Source organism: Otolemur garnettii, unplaced genomic scaffold (assembly GCF_000181295.1).
Source record: "Otolemur garnettii isolate 467f Iridium unplaced genomic scaffold, OtoGar3 scaffold00128, whole genome shotgun sequence".
NCBI classification, from domain to species: Eukaryota; Metazoa; Chordata; class Mammalia; order Primates; family Galagidae; genus Otolemur; species Otolemur garnettii.
In genome coordinates this window covers 4,005,082-4,024,480 of record NW_003852523.1, presented here as the reverse complement: position 1 = coordinate 4,024,480, position 19,399 = coordinate 4,005,082, and the positions used below count along the sequence as shown (strand labels likewise).

General features: G+C 54.7%; 3 protein-coding genes across 7 annotated transcripts in view; 2 read left to right on the top strand and 1 right to left on the bottom strand.

The window, feature by feature from the left end:
- Positions 1–4,269: 4,269 nt before the first annotated feature.
- On the bottom strand, positions 4,270–5,352 carry LOC100954537 (keratin-associated protein 10-3-like). 5 transcript variants are annotated; one of them, XM_012810294.1, is made up of 4 exons: positions 5,049–5,352; positions 4,586–4,901; positions 4,440–4,474; positions 4,270–4,355 (listed from the first exon to the last, which is right to left on the bottom strand). In XM_012810294.1, the coding sequence occupies exons 1-4, from the start codon at positions 5,350–5,352 to the stop codon at positions 4,270–4,272; spliced, it is 741 nt and encodes a 246-aa protein (XP_012665748.1). The 5 variants fall into 5 exon arrangements, with proteins under 5 accessions (XP_012665748.1, XP_012665749.1, XP_012665747.1 ...); XM_012810295.1 differs by having other exon boundaries at positions 4,270–4,474; positions 4,586–4,709; positions 4,803–4,949; positions 5,166–5,352; XM_012810293.1 differs by having other exon boundaries at positions 4,270–4,474.
- Positions 5,353–9,805: 4,453 nt separating this feature from the next.
- LOC100953387 (keratin-associated protein 10-7-like) lies at positions 9,806–10,582 on the top strand. Its single transcript, XM_003798088.1, has one exon. It carries the CDS (start codon positions 9,806–9,808, stop codon positions 10,580–10,582), a length of 777 nt encoding a protein of 258 aa, XP_003798136.1.
- Positions 10,583–18,955: 8,373 nt separating this feature from the next.
- TSPEAR (thrombospondin type laminin G domain and EAR repeats) overlaps positions 18,956–19,399 on the top strand; it is a 76,534-nt gene continuing 76,090 nt past the window's right edge. The window contains exon 1 of the mRNA XM_012810327.2: positions 18,956–19,076. Coding sequence (XP_012665781.1) covers positions 18,971–19,076 — 106 coding nt within the window. The 5' untranslated portion in view covers positions 18,956–18,970. The remainder of the gene's footprint in view (positions 19,077–19,399) is intronic.

Sequence of the window (19,399 nt, the reverse complement as noted above, 5' to 3'; positions counted from 1 at the left end):
AGCCACATACACCTAAGGTGGCGGGTTCGAATCCAGCCCGGGCCCGCCAAACAACAATGATGGCTGCAACCAAAAAATAGCCAGGCGTTGTGGTGAGCACCTGTAGTCCCAGCTACTTGGGAGGCTGAGGCAGGACACTCGCTTGAGCCCAGGAGTTGGAGGTTGCTGTGAGCAGTGAAGCCACAGCACTCTACCCAGGGGGACAGCTTGAGGTTCTATCTCAAAAAATAAATAAATAAATAAATAAAAATAACCTAATTGTACCCTCACATTAATCTGAAATAAACACACACCCACACACACACACACACACACACACACACGATAATTTGTGTTACCCCGGGAGATCTTTTTAGTGTATTCTACTTGGGGTTTATTGAAATTCTTGTGTGTGTTTCATGATATTTGGGAAGCTTTTGGCCATTATTTTCTTCAAATAGTAAACAAATTATTATAGTAAAGCACACATGACATAAAATTTACCATTTTTTTTTTTTTTGAGACGGAGCCTCAAGCTGTCCCCCTGGGTAGAGTGCCATGGCATCACACTCACAGCAGTCTCCAACTCCTGGGCTCAAGCGAGTCTCCTGCCTCAGCCTCCCAAGTAGCTGGGACCACAGGCACCCGCCGCAACGCCTGGCCATTTTTTGGTTGCAGCCATCATTGTTGTTTGGCGGGCCTGGGCTGGATTCGAACCCACCACCTTAGGTGTATGTGGCTGGCGCTTTAGCCGCTTGAGTCACAGGTGCCAAGCCCACAATCCTTTTCATCTTGTTAAACTCTGTCACCATTAAACACTAATTCCCTATTTCTCCTCCCTGCCCCCCAGCACTGCCCCTGGGAACCATCATTCTACTTTCTGCCTATACAATTTTTCTGTAAGTACGTTTTCCATCTTTCCTGTCTCCTCTTTCTGGAATGCCTGTGAAGTGTGTGTTGGCCGGTGGGACGGCGCCCTACAGATCAATCAAGCTGATTTTCTTCTTTATTGTTTTTGTGTCTCTGCCTTTCAGACTGGAATATCTCCAAGGACCTACCTCCCTGTTCTCTAATTTTTTGTATGTTTGTTCAAATTGGCTGTTGAACCCCTCTGGTGATTTTTTAAATATCAGTTGATCAGTTGCTACACTTCTCAACTCCAGAACTCCTACTGGTCTTGGTTTGTAATCTCTCTCCTTTACTGATATTCTCCATTTGTTGAGACATTGTTCCCTTGGTTTCTCTTAATTCTTTGTCCATAGTTTCCTTTAGCTCTTTGAGTGTATTTAAGGGAGTTAGTTGAAATACTTCATCTAGTAAGTTCAACCTGGGCGTCTCCAAGGACATTTTCTATGAATTGTCTCTCCCCCACCCCATCCCGAATGTGTCATACTTTCTTGCTTCTTTGGCAAGCCTCATAGTTTTCTTCAGAACTGGACATTTTAAATATCATAATGTGATAATTCTCAATCTCAGATTCTTTCCCCGCCTTATAATTTGTTGTTGCTAGTTGTATGACTTAGAGTGTTTTTGATTTAGTAACTTTCCTCAGCTGTGTTTCGTTGTCAGGAGGGGTCATCACTGTTCCATTCACATATTGCCGAGACAGTGATTTGCCAGAGTTTCGGATTTGCAGCTGCCTCTGCCTTGGGCCTCATAGCTCTGCCTCCCTCGCCCTCCCACCTTCACTTCCTGCACTCAGAGCCTGCAGTTCAGCAGTGGGGGAGCACCCAGAGCTTCTCGGGTCCTGCCTAAGCCTGAGTCCCTGGCAGGCACACGTGGGGGCCCTCAAGGCTCTCGGGAATATAGGGGCTCTTTCCAAGGCCTGATTCCCCAAAGTGTCTCCCTCCCCAGCTCTTCACCCAGGCTTTCTGGGGGGTACCGTGTTTACCCAACTGACATCCTTTCCACTAGTGTAGGTGACTGGCTTGTTTGCTTTATCTTATTTACTTTTTTGAGACAGTCTCAAGCTGTCACCCTGGGTGGAGTGCTATGGTGTCAAAGCTTACAGCAACCTCCAACTCAGGCTCAAGAGATCCTCTTGCCTCAGTTATTCTATTTTTAGTAGAGACAGGGTCTCGCCTTTACTCAGGCTGGTCTCGAACTCATGAGCTAAAGCAATCCACCTGCCTCAGCCTCCAGAGGCCACCTGTGGTGAGACCACTATAATCTTCCCTGCTAGGAGTATAGGAGCGAGCCACCGCGCCTGGACAGGCTTATTTACTTTAAATGTTCTGACAAACACCCTCCCAGTGGCTGTTTCTGAGCCTTGAGAGACCTCTGGGTTTGGGGAAATACAGGCAAGCCCTTGGCGTGTGTCCTTCAGGAAACCACCACTACTGTGGCCTTTTCCTTCCCTTGCTCAGTTAGGGCTTTTGGAAAAAATCATTTGCCTTCACCTTTCACTTCCCCAGTGCTTGCTCCCCCTTAACCCAGCACAACACACGTTTGTCCACATGGCATGACCTGGAAATCCCTCATGAGCTGCTAAGAACTCGCCGCCCTACGTCACTGTTCTGCGTGGCTGTGAGCGAGCACACTGCAGGCCCAGCGTCCTCTCTCGCAGCTCCCAGGGGAGGGGCCTTCTGCCTCCCGGGTGTGTGTGGCACACACCTGCCCACTGGGCCGGCTTTCCAGCCCCCACGTTCCCCAGTGCTTATCCTGTGTGGCTCGTGTTCCCTCCTCACCTTCTCCCTCTCCAAGCCAAGTGCTCCACCTGTGGTGCGACCCCTGTAAACTCCCAGGTGAGCCAGACAGGGGACAGGGATTGCTGACTTTGTGGGGTGAATGCCAGCATTGTGCACATCATTGTTCAGAGGGGAAGGGGCCATGTGAGCAGAATGTCCCCAGCCATCTCTCTGTCCAAATGCGCATCCTTGCATGTGGACAGGGGTCACCTGCCCTCCAGCCTTCATGGGGCCTCAGGGCACAGGTGCACCCACTGACACCCTCGCTGCTGCCTCTGGGCACCCCGGCCAGAGTTAGATCCCCCAAAAGTCCTATGTTCAAGTCCTAAGCTCCAGAACCTCAGAATGTGATCTTATTTGGAGATGGGATCTTTAAAGCGGAAATAAAGTTAACATGAGGCCCGCAGTGTGGCCCTGAGGCCATCTAATAACGGCGTCTTTGCCAGAGGAGGAGACCAGGACACAGACATGCAGAGAGGGAGGACTGTGGGACACAGGGAGGGTGCCGTCTACACCCAAGAGAGGCCCACAGGCCACTGCCCTGGGACTTCCTGCCTTCAGGGCTGGGGGAGAATCTTAGAAGTGGTGGCTCTTTAGTGCCCACAGAGCCTGGCTGAGGCCCCCCCATGGTCTCTGAGACCAAGAAGTGTGGGTGGCATCGCTGCCCCAGGTCACAGGGTGCAGGGCAGGTGCGTGGGAGGAAGGAGGAGCAGTGTGCGCCAGGCCTCCTCCCTGCCTCCCTTGCATGGAGCTAAGACATCACCCCCAGGAGAATGCCCTCCTGTCCCTGGTCTGCCCACATTCTCATGGTGCCCTGGGTGTTGCCCACCATCACCGCTGACCTTCCCCTTCCTGCCTGCCCCACCCCAGCCCAGCAGGCGGTGCTCTGGTGGCTGCCTCTTGGGTCTCTCTGTCCCAGCAGCATGCCCCATGCCGCAGTCCCCAGTGGCCGCCTGTGCCCGGGATACCCAATGCATCTCCGAGGGTACCTCTTGGGCCCTGGGCCAGCTGGGGCTACATCCCCCCATCCTCCACTTTCCAGCACAGCTATGGGATCTGTTGCCCAGGACAGCCCCACCCTATGCCTGGAAGGAGCTGCCCTAGGTGGAGCCCAAGGGACTTGACCAGTCAGTGCAATGGGAGCCCCACAGGACCTGGGTGTGGCTGGATGGCAGAGCAAAGCCAGGAGGTAAACAGGGGCTTCTAGGTTCTGCTCGAGAGTCCCCAAGGTCCCCATGGCTGGATGGAAGGAGGGTTTGAGGCCGAGCCCCAGAGCAGACTAGCCTCCCCCACCCTTCCACCCATGAGCATAAGTCAGCACAGAGGGTCAGCGTGGGCAGCACAGCTTTTATTAGATAGTCACCGAGAGTGACTATCTTGGATACAAGAGCAGGGTCAGGGAGAGCTCAGCTCTATGGCCTAGGTGAAAGTGGGTGTGGAGGCCCCAGGGCTCCATGGGCTGAGGACAGGAAAGTGGTGAATGATCCTGTCTGCCCAGACCTGGGCTGGGCTGCTGCAGGTGGGTCTGGGAGGGCAGGGGGTCCAAGGACTGGCAGAGATGGGGGACCTGAGCCCGCTGGCCTTGGGGACATGCCCGTCAGCATCAGCAGCTGGACTTCTGACCCAAGGAGAGGCTGCAGCAAGCCGGGCGGGAGCAGGCTGGGCGGCAGAGGAGGGACACACAGGAGGCTGGGCGGGGGCAGCAGGGCTGGCAGGAGGAGGTGGGGACACAACAGGCAGGTCTGCACACAGGGCGGCAGAGGAGGGACACACAGGAGGAGGGTCTGCAGCAGGAGGAGGAGCAGGGGCTGAGCTTGCAGCAGGAGGGAGCTGGGCAAGGGGCAGCTCCAGCACAGACAGGCACAGAGCAGACAGGCTTGCAGCTCACAGGCACACAGCAGGCCTGCTGGCAGGGGGACAGGGTGCAGCAAGCTGGCTGGCAGCTAGACTGTTGGCAGCATGAAGAGGAATCCCCAGAGCAGACGGGCACACAGCACACGGGCTTGCAGCTCACAGGCTTGCAACAGACAGGCACACAGCAGGCTGGCTGGCAGGGGGATGGGGTGCAGCAAGCTGGCTGGCAGCTAGACTGCTGGCAGCATGAAGAGGAATCCCCAGAGCCGACGGGCTTGCAACACACAGGCTTGCAACAGACGGGCACACAGCAGGCCTGCTGGCAGGGGGATGGGGTGCAGCAAGCTGGCTGGCAGCTAGACTGCTGGCAGCATGAGGGTGTGCAGGAGCTGGTACAGACTGGTTGGCAGGGGCTGGACACACAGCTCACTGGGCTGCAGACCAGGGTCAGGCAGGGGGTTGGGGCACAACAGCTGGGGGTAGAGCAAGTTGGCTGGCAGCTAGACTGTTGACAGCATGAAGAGGAATCCCCAGGGCAGATGGGCACACAGCAGACGGGCTTGCAGCTCACGGGCACACAGCAGGCCTGCTGGCAGGGGGACAAGGTACAGCAAGCTGGCTGGCAGCATGAGGGTGTGCAGGAGCTGGTGCAGACTGGTTGGCAGGAGCTGGACGCACAGCTCACTGGACCGCAGACCAGGGTCAGGCAGGGGCTTGGGGTGCAGCAGCTAGGAGCACAGCAGGGGGGCTCGCAATAGCTCTCTGGACAGTCGTCCACCTGCCAGGGGCCAGAGCAAGTGCTGGAGCAGACGGATGTGGTGGACATGGCCATGCTGGGGTGGGGTGGGAGGTGAGCCAGGAGGGTAAGTGTGGAGGAATGAGAGTGCTTGGTGCTCGGGGCTGAGGGCTTTTATACGCCTGCCTTGTGTGCGTGTCCCACGTGGCTCCCCGGCTGTGCCCTCACTCCTTGTTGTTGTTTAGAATGTGGAGAAGCCTCATTAGAGACGGTTCTGTGTTTAGTTCTAGGTGATATTGTTCAGCTCGTAAAAGTCCTGTGTGTACTTTCCGTCTGCTGACACATCCTCACCTGCCTTTAGCCCCAGAAGGGAACACTGAAGTGGATAGTGTGCGTCTCTGCAGACAGAGTGTCTGAGGGGCCTACACTGGCTGAGTGAGAGTCATCTGCCCTGATCCAGCTGCTCCAGGACCGTTCCCTGCGGTCTGTTTGCCTGGGCTGCTGCAGCTTCCGGACACCAGTCGGGAGCTGCCTAGGTCAAGAGGGCATGAGGATGGGATGTTTTTGCCAGTGACTCCAATCCTCTCCCAGGTGTGGGAAGTCCCTCGAGGCCTTCAGTGCTTGTGGCAAACAGGTAGGGGACAGTGGGATGGCCCGTTCCCTGTTTGGATCACCTGCTCCCTGTGGGCCATGCACCCCCGTCTTCCGTCTGAGCACTCAGGCCCCCAGGGCCCCATGTGTGCCCGCAGCCTCCCATCTACAGTTGCTATTATCCCAAACCCTGCAAACTGGGACTCTGAGCCCGAGCTCCTCGTTTGTGTCCTTGGCAGGAAGCGCCCCAAGTGGGACCCCAGGTCTGTGGGTGCTAATGAACTAGCTGTGAGAGAATAACAGGTTTAGGGTCTGAAGGGCAATCCCCACAAACCTGGGATTCTAGACCAGAAAGAACGTGGTTCACAGGGAAGGTGGGGAGACTGCCGGACAGACAGACAGACCTGGCAGGACTGACCTGGGCACCCGCTCACGGGATGACCGAAAGGTGGACGTGCAGGAGGAAGTCAGGAGGTCTGAAAGGCAACGGGTGGGCAGATGCTACTGGAAGTTGACTGACTCTGCATTCACAACATTACCAGGTGGTGCATCTTCACAACTTCTGGAAGAATCTCAACTACAAGTAGAAATAAAATTCACACTGGCTCGGCACCTGTGGCTCAAGCAGCTAAGGCACCAGCCACATACACCTAAGGTGGCGGGTTCAAATCCAGCCCGGGCCCGCCGAAACAGACAGCTGCAACCAAAAAATAGCTGGGTGTTGTGGTGGGCGCCTGTAGTCCCAGCTACTTGGGAGGCTGAGTCAGGAGACTCACTTGAGCCCGGGAGTTGGAGGTTGCTGTGAGCTGTGATGCCACAGCACTCTACCCAGGGGGACAGCTTGAGGCTCTGTCTCAAAAAAAAAAAAAAAAAAAGAAAGAAAATTCACAAACATATTAACAAAAAAAGGTGAGAGGGATAAATGGAGATGAAGTTTTCTGAGGTCTTGGCATTGCTTGGAAGTTGCGGAAATAGAACACTCGTTAGACGTGACTAACCCAAGGAAGCTGGAGTCCCTGCGGTGGCCCCTAAGGCACAGCCCAAACCACAGGGGAGGGAAAACGAACAGTACAAGTATTTTATTAACCCAAAGTAGGAAGGAAGTGATTTTTAAAAAGAAATATAAAATAATTGGGAAAAATAGAAGTTATATAATCATAGGGTACATTTAAACTCAGTTATAAGTAATTATAATAAATACAAAGTATTCAATATTCTAGTTAGAAAAATAAAGATTATTGGCTGGAATAAAAATGGAAAATCTAACTGTGTTCTGCTTACAAGAGGTAAGAGCCTGAATAAACTGGCTGACAGTGTCAAGATGGGGATGACAACACTGCGGGGACATAACTCAACGCTGGGTGACCGTGAGCACCAGAAAAGTGGGTTTTAGAGCAAGGGTCATTGTGAGAGGTGAAGAAAGACATTTTATAAAGTCGGGAGTCAAACCACCAGGACTGAATTACATAGCCTCAAACATACAAATGAAAAATTAAGAGAGCTTAAAGTAGAAATAGAGAAAGGAACAATCACAGCGGAGGACGATTATGCACCTCTCCCAGTAATTATAGAAATGGAGAGAAAATAACCTGAGAGAGAGAAGAGCTGGTCTAAGTTTGGAGTAAACCACTAACGCCATTTTTTAAAAGTCTGACAAATCTAATTACATAATTTTTTTTAAGTTGAATGAGGTAAAACATTGTAAATCAACTCAAAAGACAATGGCAATATAGGAAATGTATTTGCCACATACATCACAGAGAAAAGGTGAATTCACTTAATATCCAAGAAGCTCCACGGGTTGTTAAGATAAATACAATAAAACGGAAAATGAGCAAAGGATGCAGAAAGACCATCAAAACAAAGTTACAAATGGTTCTCAGACGGGCAGATACGCTCAGCCCCATTTGAAACAAGAGGAACAAGCGTAACAAGCGTGTCACGTCCTTGTTCACACATCGCTTTGGAAAGGGTGAAAACCACTGATGGCCCAGGCAGGGCCAGGCAGGCCGTGGACCGTCCAGCCAACATGCTTCCGGCCTCAGATGGCCCCACCACTATGGCGGGCAGTTTGCTGCTATGAGTCAAAATCGGAAACCTTATACCTTTGAGCCTGAGCCCAAGGCATTGTCCCAGAGATGTCACGGGACAGGCATTAGGCATGTGCAGACAGACGCGTCACAGACGGATGCCGGGCAGCTCAGTCCCCGAATGTGGCCTGTGACATGCATGTAGCCACACTGCGTGCAGCAAGGGTGATGGGGGTGTGTGCACAGCACACAGGGTAGGATTGCAGGGCCGTCTCGGGAAGGGCTCCCTCCTTGCTGCCTGTGGGCTGCCTAGGGGAGGGCTGAGGGTGGCCCCCAGCTGACAGCCAGGGAGGACCCGGACCCCTCAACCTCACAGTCTGAGGAACAGGGTGGCAACCACTGCGTGAGCATGGATGTGGGTCCTCCCCAGTGGAACCTTCAGGGGAGACACGGAGGCAGGCCTGCAGGGAGCCAGCACCACATTGGCCGATTTCGCTCCCAGAGCCCCGATGGCTACAAGTGTGCTCTGCAGCCACTGTGCGCATGTGATTTGTGACCCAGCAGTAGAAAACGAACACACAGGCTGATGTGGCCTTCTCTGAAGCCATAAACAAGACAGATCTTTACATATTCGTGGGAAAGGAACTTCATCTGGTATTAAGCTTAAACAATATGGGGAGAGTATGATACAATCCCTATTTTTAAAGCGTCTGTACATGGAGACGCTGTATCTATGTGTATGCACAGAAGTTGGTGGGCAGATGGACAGACATGGTGGGCACTCTCCACTGATGCCTCCTGTACTTGTGAATTTTCACTCTGACCTTTATTTGTAACCTTAAAGTCAACACTTGTGGTACTCATGGTCACTGTGCCCATTCACAGAGCAGGGAAAGTCCGACTCCAGATGGGCAGCCCCCAAGGCCCCACCGGGAGTTTTGCTTTCCTGCTTTAGCTCCTCCAGGGAACGAAGGTCCTGCATAAGCTCCTCAATGCCACGTTGCCCTTTGTGCCTGTGATGTCGCTGTTTCCAGTGCCCTGAGCACCTGGCGCAGCGCTGAGGTGCTGCCTGGTGCCCTGAGTGCGAGGGGCACACACACGTGAGGTGCATGGCACCAGGCCAGGCCCCACAGCACCAGGGGTGAGGGCGGCTGTGGGAGGAGAGTGGGAGGAAGAGGAAGGGAGGGGGTGGCAGCAGTGGGTGCAGGGAACATGCCCTTCACAGAGGCGTCGAGTGTCTTCTGCATTGGGGTCTGTGGCCTGTGCCAGTTCCCATTAAGGCAGTGGCAGGTTGAGTCCCTGAGTGCAGTGCCTGGGACACGGCTGGGAAGGCTGCAAGCAGAAGGGCTGTTAGGGTACAGTCGCTGCATCTGTCTGAGCCGTGTAGCCCCAGGGAGGTCACTGAATGCTCCCAAATCCAGTCTGTCTATCACATGGTGGTGACAGCATTGCATCTTGGCAAGGGGGTACCACCCTGGAGGGGGTGTTTGCACCATGGGAAACTTGTCCTCCATGCTGGCTTCCAGTAGAGAGAGCCACTAACCTGGGGCTGCCAGGCCAGTAACTGGATGAGGCCCCAGAACACTGGGGACAGCTCAAGGGATGTCCCACCCACCCAACCCCCACAGTCCTGACTGCCCCAGAGCCCAGATGGGACCACACCCACCCCACTGCTGCCCTCAGAGGACCACGTTTGACAGGCTACATCCTGACCAGGGAAGATGTTTATGAGCTGGACAACATCACAGGCAAACAAACATCCCTAATGACAGCCTGGCCCTGGCACTCACCAACAAGGAAGGGGCAGCCCTGAGGCTGGGACAATAGGGTGGGAGGGGTATAAAAGCTCACAGTCCCAAGCACCCCACATACTCACTCACTCACACTCACCCACACACTCACTCACACCTTCCCAGCTCAACCCCAGTATGGCTGCATCCACTGTGTCCGTCTGCTCCAGCAACCTGAGCTATGGCAGCCGGGTCTGCCTGCCTGGTTCCTGTGACTCCTGGAGCGACTCCTGGCAGGTGGACGACTGTCCAGAGAGCTGCTGTGAGCCCCCCTGCTGCACCCCCAGCTGCTGTGCCCCGACCCCCTGCCTGACCCTCGTCTGCAGCCCAGTGAGCTGTGTGTCCAGCTCCTGCCAACCAGTCTGCACCAGCTCCTGCACACCCTCATGCTGCCAGCCGGCTTGCTGTACCTCGTCCCCCTGCCAGCAGGCCTGCTGCGTGCCTGTGAGCTGCAAGCCCGTCTGCTGTGTGCCTGTGTGCTGCAAACCCGTCTGCTCTGAGGCTTCCTCTGTGTGCTGTCAGCAGTCTAGCTGCCAGCCGGCTTGCTGCACCCCATCCCCCTGCCAGCAGGCCTGCTGTGTGCCCGTCTGTTGCAAGCCTGTGTGTTGCAAGCCCGTGTGCTGTGTGCCCGTGAGCTGCAAGCCTGTCTGCTCTGTGCCTGTCTGCACTGGAGTTGCCTCTTGCCCAGCCCCCTCCTGCTGCCAGCCCAGCCCCTGCCCCTCCTCCTGCTGCAGACCCTCCTCCTGTGTGTCCCTCCTCTGCCGCCCTGTGTGCAGACCTGCCTGCTGTGTCCCCACCTCCTCCTGCCAGCCCTGCTGCCCCCGCCCAGCCTCCTGTGTGTCCCTCCTCTGCCGCCCAGCCTGCTCTCGCCCAGCCTGCTGCAGCCTCTCCTTGGGTCAGAAGTCCAGCTGTTGAGGCTGACAGGCTCATCCCCGGCCTGCAGGATCAGGTCCTCCATCCATGGCTGTGCCTAGTCCGGGTTGGGTAGCTGCCCTTACCCAGGGAGGGCCCTCCATGTCTCCACTCTGCTGTCCTGACCTCCTGATCCTCTCTCCAAGTGTCTCTGCTCCAGGTCATGCGGTCTTGACTTGAACCTGTCAGCCCCTCCTTGGCTCCCCAATAAACTTGCTGTGACCACCTGATTCTCTTCTTTGACAATTGTGTGGGTGGGAGAGGGTTTTGAGCAGACATTTGTCTCCTGCCAGGAACATTCTTGGAACGAATGTCCCAGAAATCACAGGGCAGTGTGGTCCTCTCTCCTCTGTGGTCAATAGATATGTCTCTGGGCTGCCCAGAAGGAACACTCCCTGCCCGGCCCTGCCCGGCTTCCTGAGGCTGGTCACCTGGAGGGCCTGGCTGTGGAGTCTCCAGGCCCAACCCTTCCAGCATGACCCACCTGGGCAGCCCCACCCTCCAGAGCAGCCCACAGTTCATCTCGTTTCCCCCCTTCTCTCCGAGACCCCAGTTTCTCATTGCCTGTCACCCAGGGTGTAAAAGGAGTTGTCTCATATTGTCTGTCTTGCTTTCTAGTTAGTTGAGGTGATAGGACCAGTCGGGTCCGCCGTGGCTCAAAGTGAAGTCTCACTCCTCGTGTCTGGGGCTTCTGTGTCCTTCCCTGTCTAATCCCTGCCTTTCCTTTTTACTCAGGATGTTTCCTGATCTTGAACTTGGCCTACCTCTTTCCATTCTGAGAAACACTTCCGCTAAATTCAAACCCAGCTCGAGATATGCCCAGTGCCCCAGGACTGGCCCAGCAGCCAGTGTCCTCCTGCTGGAAAACGTGACAGTGGGGCCTGGGAGGACAGTAGCAGCATCTCCCTCGCTCCTGGGGCTCTGGACTCCCAAGAACCACCCACGCCCCGCATTCCACCCAAGGTCAGCGGTATCCTATCTACACGGACCCTGAGGTAGACATGTGAAGTCCCAATTAGGGACCTCTCTGTGGGCTGAGCCAGACTAAATCTGGGGTCAGGGCTCCAAATGTTGTGGGCAGGGGTGGCCAAGGGAGGTGTCAGACAGGAGCCCGCCATTACTGGTGAGTTCTCCTGTGTGAGTGACGCGGGCATCTGAGAGGGCAGGGAGTGTGTTAAAGGCCCGCAGCTGCCCTGTGTGCGGCTAACGTGTGCTTAGGTGTGGGCCTTGCAAGATGTCCAGGTTAAGCATGTTAAATCAAGACTTGTCTGTGGTCAGGGAACAGGGCCCATGGGAGTCTAAAAACAAGTTGGGTAGCAGTGAGCTGCAGGGATCAGGGTCAGCAGAGTGGGGCCAGGAAGGTTCCTGAGGTGGAGGCCACTCTCAGCTGTGCCTGAGACACCACCAGTCACTCAGAGCACACAGGACCTCTGCATGCGAATGTCTGTCTCTCGGGGCGAAACCTTTGTATTATCAGTAATTAAATTAGAGATTGAAGTAATAGTTTTTATCAGATGAAAGATCAATAAGAAAGTTTCCTTTTTTGTGAAACTAGTATTCTCATGATGAGGTCTTAGGCTAAATTGCTGGTGGCAGTGGGTGACAATGTGGGATGTCTGGGTGGGTGGGTGGTTTCCCCATACATCACTGTCCCCCTAAACAATACATTCTGGTCGCAGAGGGAGGCTCAGTGAGCACACGAGGACCTTGACTGCGAGTGGCCACCCCTCCCACTCACACAGGGGAGCAGCACCCTGTTTTGACAAAGGCTCTTCCTCAGAACTCTGGTTCCCTGAGCTGGCCCCCATCTCTGCTCCTCTGGATTGCAGTCAACGTGCTGCACTGTGGCGCTGAAGATGGAGCTGGTCTGGGACCACAGCTCTGGGGCCGGACCAGCACCAGCTCTGCCCCTCGTGCCTTGAGCACTTGGGCAACTCTGACGCTTTTGCATCAGAATCCTTTGGGAGTTTAAGGATTTGGGAGTTTAAGTCCCTTTGGGACTCAAGTCAGCGCACTTGAGTCGGCACTTTTTCAGTGGCTCCAAGACATCTTTATTCCAAACATAGCCTTTCAAGACTTCTTAAATTACCCTCACATCATCACAGTATCTTTTTGTTCTGGCCATTTCCCTCACATGTGCCCTCTAATGCACTTGCCCTCGGTTGTTTCCAATCCATTTAAATACTTTAAAAAGTGGCCAGATGAGATGGCTCATGCCTGTAATCATAGCACTTTGGAAGGCTGAGGTGGCCGGATTGCTTGAGCTCAGGAGTTCAAGACCAGCCTGAGCAAGAGTGAGACTCTGTCTCTAAAAATAGGTGGGTGTTGGTGGTGGGCACCTGCAGTCCTAGCTACTAAGGAGATTGAGGCAAGAGAATCACTTGAGCCCAAGAGTTTGAGGTTCCTGTGAGCTGTGACACCATGGCACTCTACCAAGAGGGTGGCGAGTTCAAACCTGGCCCCAGCCAAACTGCAACAAAAAAATAGCCAGGCATTGTGGAGGGCGCCTGTAGTCCCAGCTCCTCGGGAGGCTGAGGCAAGAGAATTGCCTAAGTCAGGGGTCCTCAAACTTTTTAAACAGGGGGCCAGTTCACTGTCCCTCAGACAGTTGGAGGGCTAGACTGCAGGCCCAGGGAGAAGTTGGCTGCTAAGCAGGACAGGCAGCGGCAGCAAAAACACCTGGTGGGCTGGATAAATGTCCTAGGCGGGCTGCATGTGGCCCACAGGCCATAGTTTGAGAACGCCTGGCCTAAGCCTAAGAGCTGGAGGTTGCTGTGAGCTGTGTGACGTCATGCCATTCTACTGAAAGCGATAAAGTGAGACTGTCTCTATTTAAAAAAAAAAAAAAAGAAAGAAAGAAAAAATGATCCAAAAAATAAAATAAAGTGACAGAATGAGAGGCTAAGTCTCAAAAATAAATAAATAAATAAATACGTTAAAAAGTAAGTCTTGTTATTCTGACCTTAGAGACCCCCCAGGTGGTCAGGCAGCCATGGGCGATGGCTGTCCTTGAGAGGTGCTTTCTCAGTAAGGTTGCAGCGGCCCCTGTGAAGGGCTTCTGCAGCCTCCTCTGACGCCTGTTCTCAGGCACGTGAGCCTGAGCACTGCTCTCCATGGCCTCCTGGTGCTGTGTGTCGGTTTTCTTAACATGAGCGACTTCATTTTGGTTCTGGCAACGTCCGCAAGTAGAACCCACGGGCATGTGATTTTCGGGGTCAAATCATCTTAATCCCGGGGGAAGCCTTGGTTGGGATGTACTGTCCCTGTCATACGCTGCTCTATGTCACCTGCTCTTATTCTGCTGAGGATTCTTATGTCTGTTCAGGAAGGATGGTGGTCTGTAGTTTTCTTGCAGTATGATGTCTTTGTCTGGTCCTGACAATGCGGCCTCATAAAAGGGCGTGGCGCGTGTTTCTGCTTCTGTTTTCTAGAAGGGATTATACAGAATTGGCTTTTTTTCTTCTTTAAATGCTTGGTAGAGCGCCCCAGCGAGTGCACCTCCTGCGCTGGAAGGTTTCTTCAGCAGACTCAGGACTCCCCTCCCACCTGTTCCTCCTTTAATGCCGCTGCTGTTTGAGCCCATCAGGGAATCACCCGTTTCATCTGAGGGTTTGAACACAGACACGGTGTTGTTGGGAGAATCCCTCATTTCCCTTTTAATTTCTGAGAGTTGTCCAGTAGAACCCCTTGCTGGCTCTGGTGTGGGCAGCTCGTATCTTCACCTCCTCCTCTTGGTCATTCTGGAGGTTTATCAGTTTGACTGATTTCCTCCAAGAGTTCTGCCTCTTGCTGTTCTCAGGGACACTGATTTCTGCCCTTTCCTGCCTTCTGTTTGCAGTGGGTTCTTTCTGGTTTCTTCAGGAGCAGCTCCAAGGTTGGATTCTCTCCCTTTCTCCTCCCTGGGCAGCTCTTGGCCAGTGTAGCTCTGGGGTCTCAGCTGTACCCACAGGGCCTAAGGCCACCTGTTTTCCTGTCCAGGATGAAGGCTGCACATGTGATCTCTGGGTAGGAGCCCATAATTCCAGGACCGTGTGCCCGAGTTGTGTCCATAGGACTCACATGCAACTTGGATGGGAGAGCAGGGAGGCCTCCTGGTGCCACCTGGGGTGGGTGGAAGTTCCCATGCCCCTGAGACCAGGGCACAGGTAAGCTGGCTGGCAGGGTCACCACCAGCAGGAGAGAGTGAGCTCTCTGGCAGAGCCCCAGGCATGGCCCGCTCCCCCACTTTTGCCCCCATCAGACAGGGAAAGCTAGGGGGCACCTGGATCCCTGAAGCCTGTTCTCTGGGGGCCCTTGGGCAGCTGAGTCTCCTTGTCCTGTGCCAGCCCATGTGCTGTCCTCCTAAATGTCCACCTGCCCCAGGGTGACACCTCCCTGGCAACAGACACAGGTCCTCCCCATTTCTCAGAAGTGAAATTAGAAGCTGATTGGAGTGGTGGCTCCAGGACCTGGTGGCTGGTGTCCGAAGCGATGGCGTCCATTTCCAGTCAGGTGTGAGGCACTCAATTCCCACAGCAGCTCCTGAATGCCCAACACCTGACAGATGACGTCCCCAGTTGTCATCCAGTGCCTTGAGGTCAACCTCAGTGTCTGTGGGGACATGGCAGGTCCCAGGGGAGCTGGACATGAAGGCCCAGACGCACCCTACCCCGTGTGTCTGGTTGACTCTTTAGACTAGTGGTTCTCAACCTTCCTAATGCTGCGACCCTTTAATATAGTTCCTCATGTTGTGGTGACCTCCAACCATAAAATTATTTTTGTTGCTACCCTGGGTAAAGTTCCAGGGCAGGGTCCCTGTGCCATCCCCACCCAACCACAGGCACTTACAGGAGTTTTGCTGGGCAGGCCTCACATGAGCTGCCCCACCCCAGGCCTCTAGGGGTCATGGCTCAGGCCTCAGCCAGCCACGCTCTTATACACCTGTGTCCCCAGCTGGGGGTTCTGTTCAGAGACCTCCTGTTGGGGAGGCCTAAAGACACATCCGTCTCTGTGCCCACGATGTGTCCCCTCCTAGCCCTTCCACTGCTGATCTGTTGGTGGCCATTACACCCTCACTGCCAAACTGTAAGCCCCACTTTAAGAAGTGTATTGGAATCCACAAAGGCCAGCCGATCGGGAGCAGAGCTGTTTCTGCGGTGACTATGGTGGGGCCTTGGCCATCATCACCTGCATTTGGCAGAGATGAACAGGCAGGGAAGGGTCTGGGGAGGCTCAGGTGAGGGGCTGGAAGTGGCCCCAGCGGCATGCCAAGGAGTGAATCCTGACCCTTTCTGATTGGGCCTGAGTTGGATATGGGGACAAACATTAGCGTTGCCACCGACACTGACCCAACCCGGACCACTCTGGGCAGCTTGGTGCGGCCTTGGTGCTCGCGGCTGCAGGGCTGGGGCCGGAGTGCTCCTGTCCTGTGTGGCCTGGCCATTGGCCATTTGCAAGACACAGCAGGAGCTGCCCGAAGTGTGTTGTTCTGGGATAGTCCTGACGTCCATCACCTTGGCCCCTCACTTGTTCTTCCGCCCGACAGGACTTTTGCCAGGAGACTCTTCTGTGAACCTTAGAAACCCTTCAAGTGTCCTGAGTCCACCAGAGAGAATGGGCTCTGAGTAAGCCCTGGGCACCCTGGGCCCTGTCCCCACACTTCTGAGAGACACTGCACAGCTCACCCTACTGAGGCAGAGATAGCCGATGGCACGGCCGGCACGTCTGGACTGACTGTCTGTCAGAGCAAGGATGGGGGTGTGGTGAGGGGCCAGGAAGAGGCGTTTTAATTGAACAGTGGGCAGAGGCCACTCTGGGAGTACAGAATTCTGGTTCCCAATTGCCAAGGCCCAGGGGTCCCCACCTTTGGTGGGTGCCTCCCGTGCTAGGGCCCAGCAAGGCAGAGTGGGGCGACTTGCTCCCTAGCCAGGAGCAGCACACGACCCCCTGCCCCTCCTCTGTTCCCTGGTTCCTGGCTCTGGGCCCTGGCTCTCTCCTCTCCACTCTTCTGTGTTTTTCCCTATCCTGCGCTCCAGGGCTGGGCCCTTCCTCTGCCTTCTGTTTGTGAGGCTCTCTCCACTTGCCACCTTCTTGTGGTGTCCACCAGGCTGACATCTGGTCATGCTTCATCCCCTATGGAACCTGAAGGGGCCCCGAGGTGAGAACATGAGCAGGGCCAGGTCGGGTGGGTAGAGCCCCACCGGCCACCCACCACTCCCGTGGTCCCTGCCTGATATACTTCTTAAAAGAAAGGGTGTTGGTCACTGTCCTTGGGGCTTCACCCAGACCACGTCACATGCTGGAAGTAACCCTATGCCCCCCTCCTCCCTAGGGCAGTAGCCCATATTGCTTCAAGGGAGAGCATGAGCTTGACCCCTACAGGAGGGCGCTCCTCGGATTCCTGGGTCATTCCTGGTCTTTCTGAGATCCATAGGGCACTTATCTGCCCTGGTGCCTCCATCTGACCTAAGTGTCACTGTAGCTGACATGGCTGTGTGGGGAAGGGCAGCCCTGGAGCAGGAGGGGAGAAAGGCCACAGGGAATCAGTCATCGCCTCTTTGTGACAGTGGTTGGGCTGGGACCTGGGGAGAGTAAGTTAGAGGACGGAGTACCGTCGTGGACTGACCCAGCACCCCCATGTCAGACTCAGGTGGGGGACCTTGGCAAGACCACTAGCCCGAGGGAGACAGCTTGGGTGGCCGCTAAATTCACACAGGCCGGGCATTTACCCCGAGCCACAGCTCCTGTGAGGGTTGCGCCAGGGAGAGGGTTGCCCCAGGGCTGGCCCAAACCCTCCTTCTAGTCACATACGCCCTCTGCGTGCCCTGTTCCCTCCTTAACATCTGGCCTCAGGGGGTATTGGGGGGGACTCACAAGGAGCTCACGGCACAGGCTGGGAAAAAATTTCTCACACCAGGAGTAGAATGTAAATAAATAAAAGGTTTATTTTATTTCTCCAAGAAAGAAAGAGAAAGAGAGAGAGAGGACAGGGAGGGAGTGGCCATGGCAGGAAGGAAGAGGGATAGTACTGGGCTCCAGAAGAAGCAGCTTTGTGCTTTTTGAACAGTAAATATGTTTCTAAGTTTTTCCTCTGCTTGAGCAGACTGGTGACAGAAGTGGCTGTCAGGTGTCAGGGAAATGGCGTCCCCCCTTGTCCTTGGGGTGAGGCAAGGGGCTTGCCCCCTGCTGTCCGCTTAGGGATCTTCAACTCTGAGAAAGAACCAGTGAGGCCACAGGTGTTTGAATTAAGCAAAACCAGGAGCAGCTGTGGGTGAATTTCTTGTACTTTCTGTGATAGTTTATTTTTCTTTTCTTTTCTTTCTTTTTTTTTAAAGGGTTTCTTTCTTTTTTCTTTTTTTAGTTTTTATTTATTTGTTTATTTTGAGACAAGAGTCTTATTTTGTCACCCTCAGTAGAGTGCTGTGGCATCATAGCTCCCGACAACCTCCAACTCTGGGCTAAAACCATTCTCATGTCTCCCTCTCCCAAGTAGCTGGAACTACAGCCTCCGGCTACAATGCCTGGCTATTTTTAGAGACGGGGTCTCACTCTTCCTTAGGCTGGTCTCAAACCTGTGATCTCAGGACAATCCACTTGCCTTGGCGTCCTAGAGTGCTGGGATTACAGGCGTGAGTGCCCGGCTGGATAGCTTTTTTTTCCTGTTAGCTAGGTTATTGGTAAAGCATCTTTCAGCAAGGCCTGGCCAGCCCACCATCTGTGTTTTTCACCTCTCAGTGTCCAAGAGCTTACCCAGGACCTTTTCCGCCCTCCCTGTGCACCTAGAGAGGGGCCAGGGAGGCACAGCCAGCCTCACGTGGTTTCTGGGCCTGTGCGGGACCCTGTGGCTTCCAACTGCACTGCAGAGCCTCTGCTGGGCATATGAGGTGCAGGGGAGGCCCAGCAGGAATGCCTGCTCACCCCACCTTGTTCCTAGCCACCCCTGTGTGCTGTGGGGCTGGCACTCCTTTCCCTGTCCTGCTGGGCTCATGCTGCGCAGGTGCCTGGCAGGGAAGGTACGTCTACAGCTCAAAGACAGCCATGCAGAGTCCAGCAGGCGTGGAGTGGGGGAAGACGCCGGGTGCAGGCCTAGATGGCCTTCCGGCTTGGTGCCTCGGTTTCCTCACAGTCAGAACAGGAGCGACCATGGCATCAGCCCATAGGGGCTGTTGTGAGAGTATGCAGAACACCGAGACTAGGGGCCGCCACTCCAGTGCCCGGGAATGTTTGCTGGCAGGGAGTCATCTTAGAGGGTGATGTCCTGACCCTCCCTCCTGTGGTCTCTCTGATACAGACCTGCGCCCCCTGGACATCCTGGCAGAGGTCATCCCGCCCACTGGCACCACCAGCGGAATCAGGATGGTGCAGGTTCACGGGGCACGGGGACTCCAGCTCTCGGCAGCAGCCCCCCAGGCCATGAGCTTCCCTGCCTCCAGGATTTTCTTCAGATGTGATCTCTTCCCAGAAGAATTTTCCATCGTTGTAACCTTGAAAGTTCCCAACCTTCCACCCAAGGTAAGTGGTGTTCTTTGCTTTTCATGTTGGAATAACCTGATGTTGCTTTTGAGGTTCCAGGTACCAGCAAGCAGAGGGCCCGGCTGACGCAGGCTGTGGGCAGGCTTTTGTCAAGGGCTCCTGGGGTTTCCTTGGGATCGAAAGCAGCTTGCCTTGCTTCATGGTGATGTCTTTGTCACTGGCGGTGACACCAGCATCTTTTGGGGGCTATATAAAGAAAATTTTATTTATTTATTTTTTGAGACGGAGCCTCAAGCTATCCCCCTGGGTAGAGTGCCATGGCATCACGCTCACAGCAACCTCCAACTCCTGGGCTCAAGCGAGTCTCCT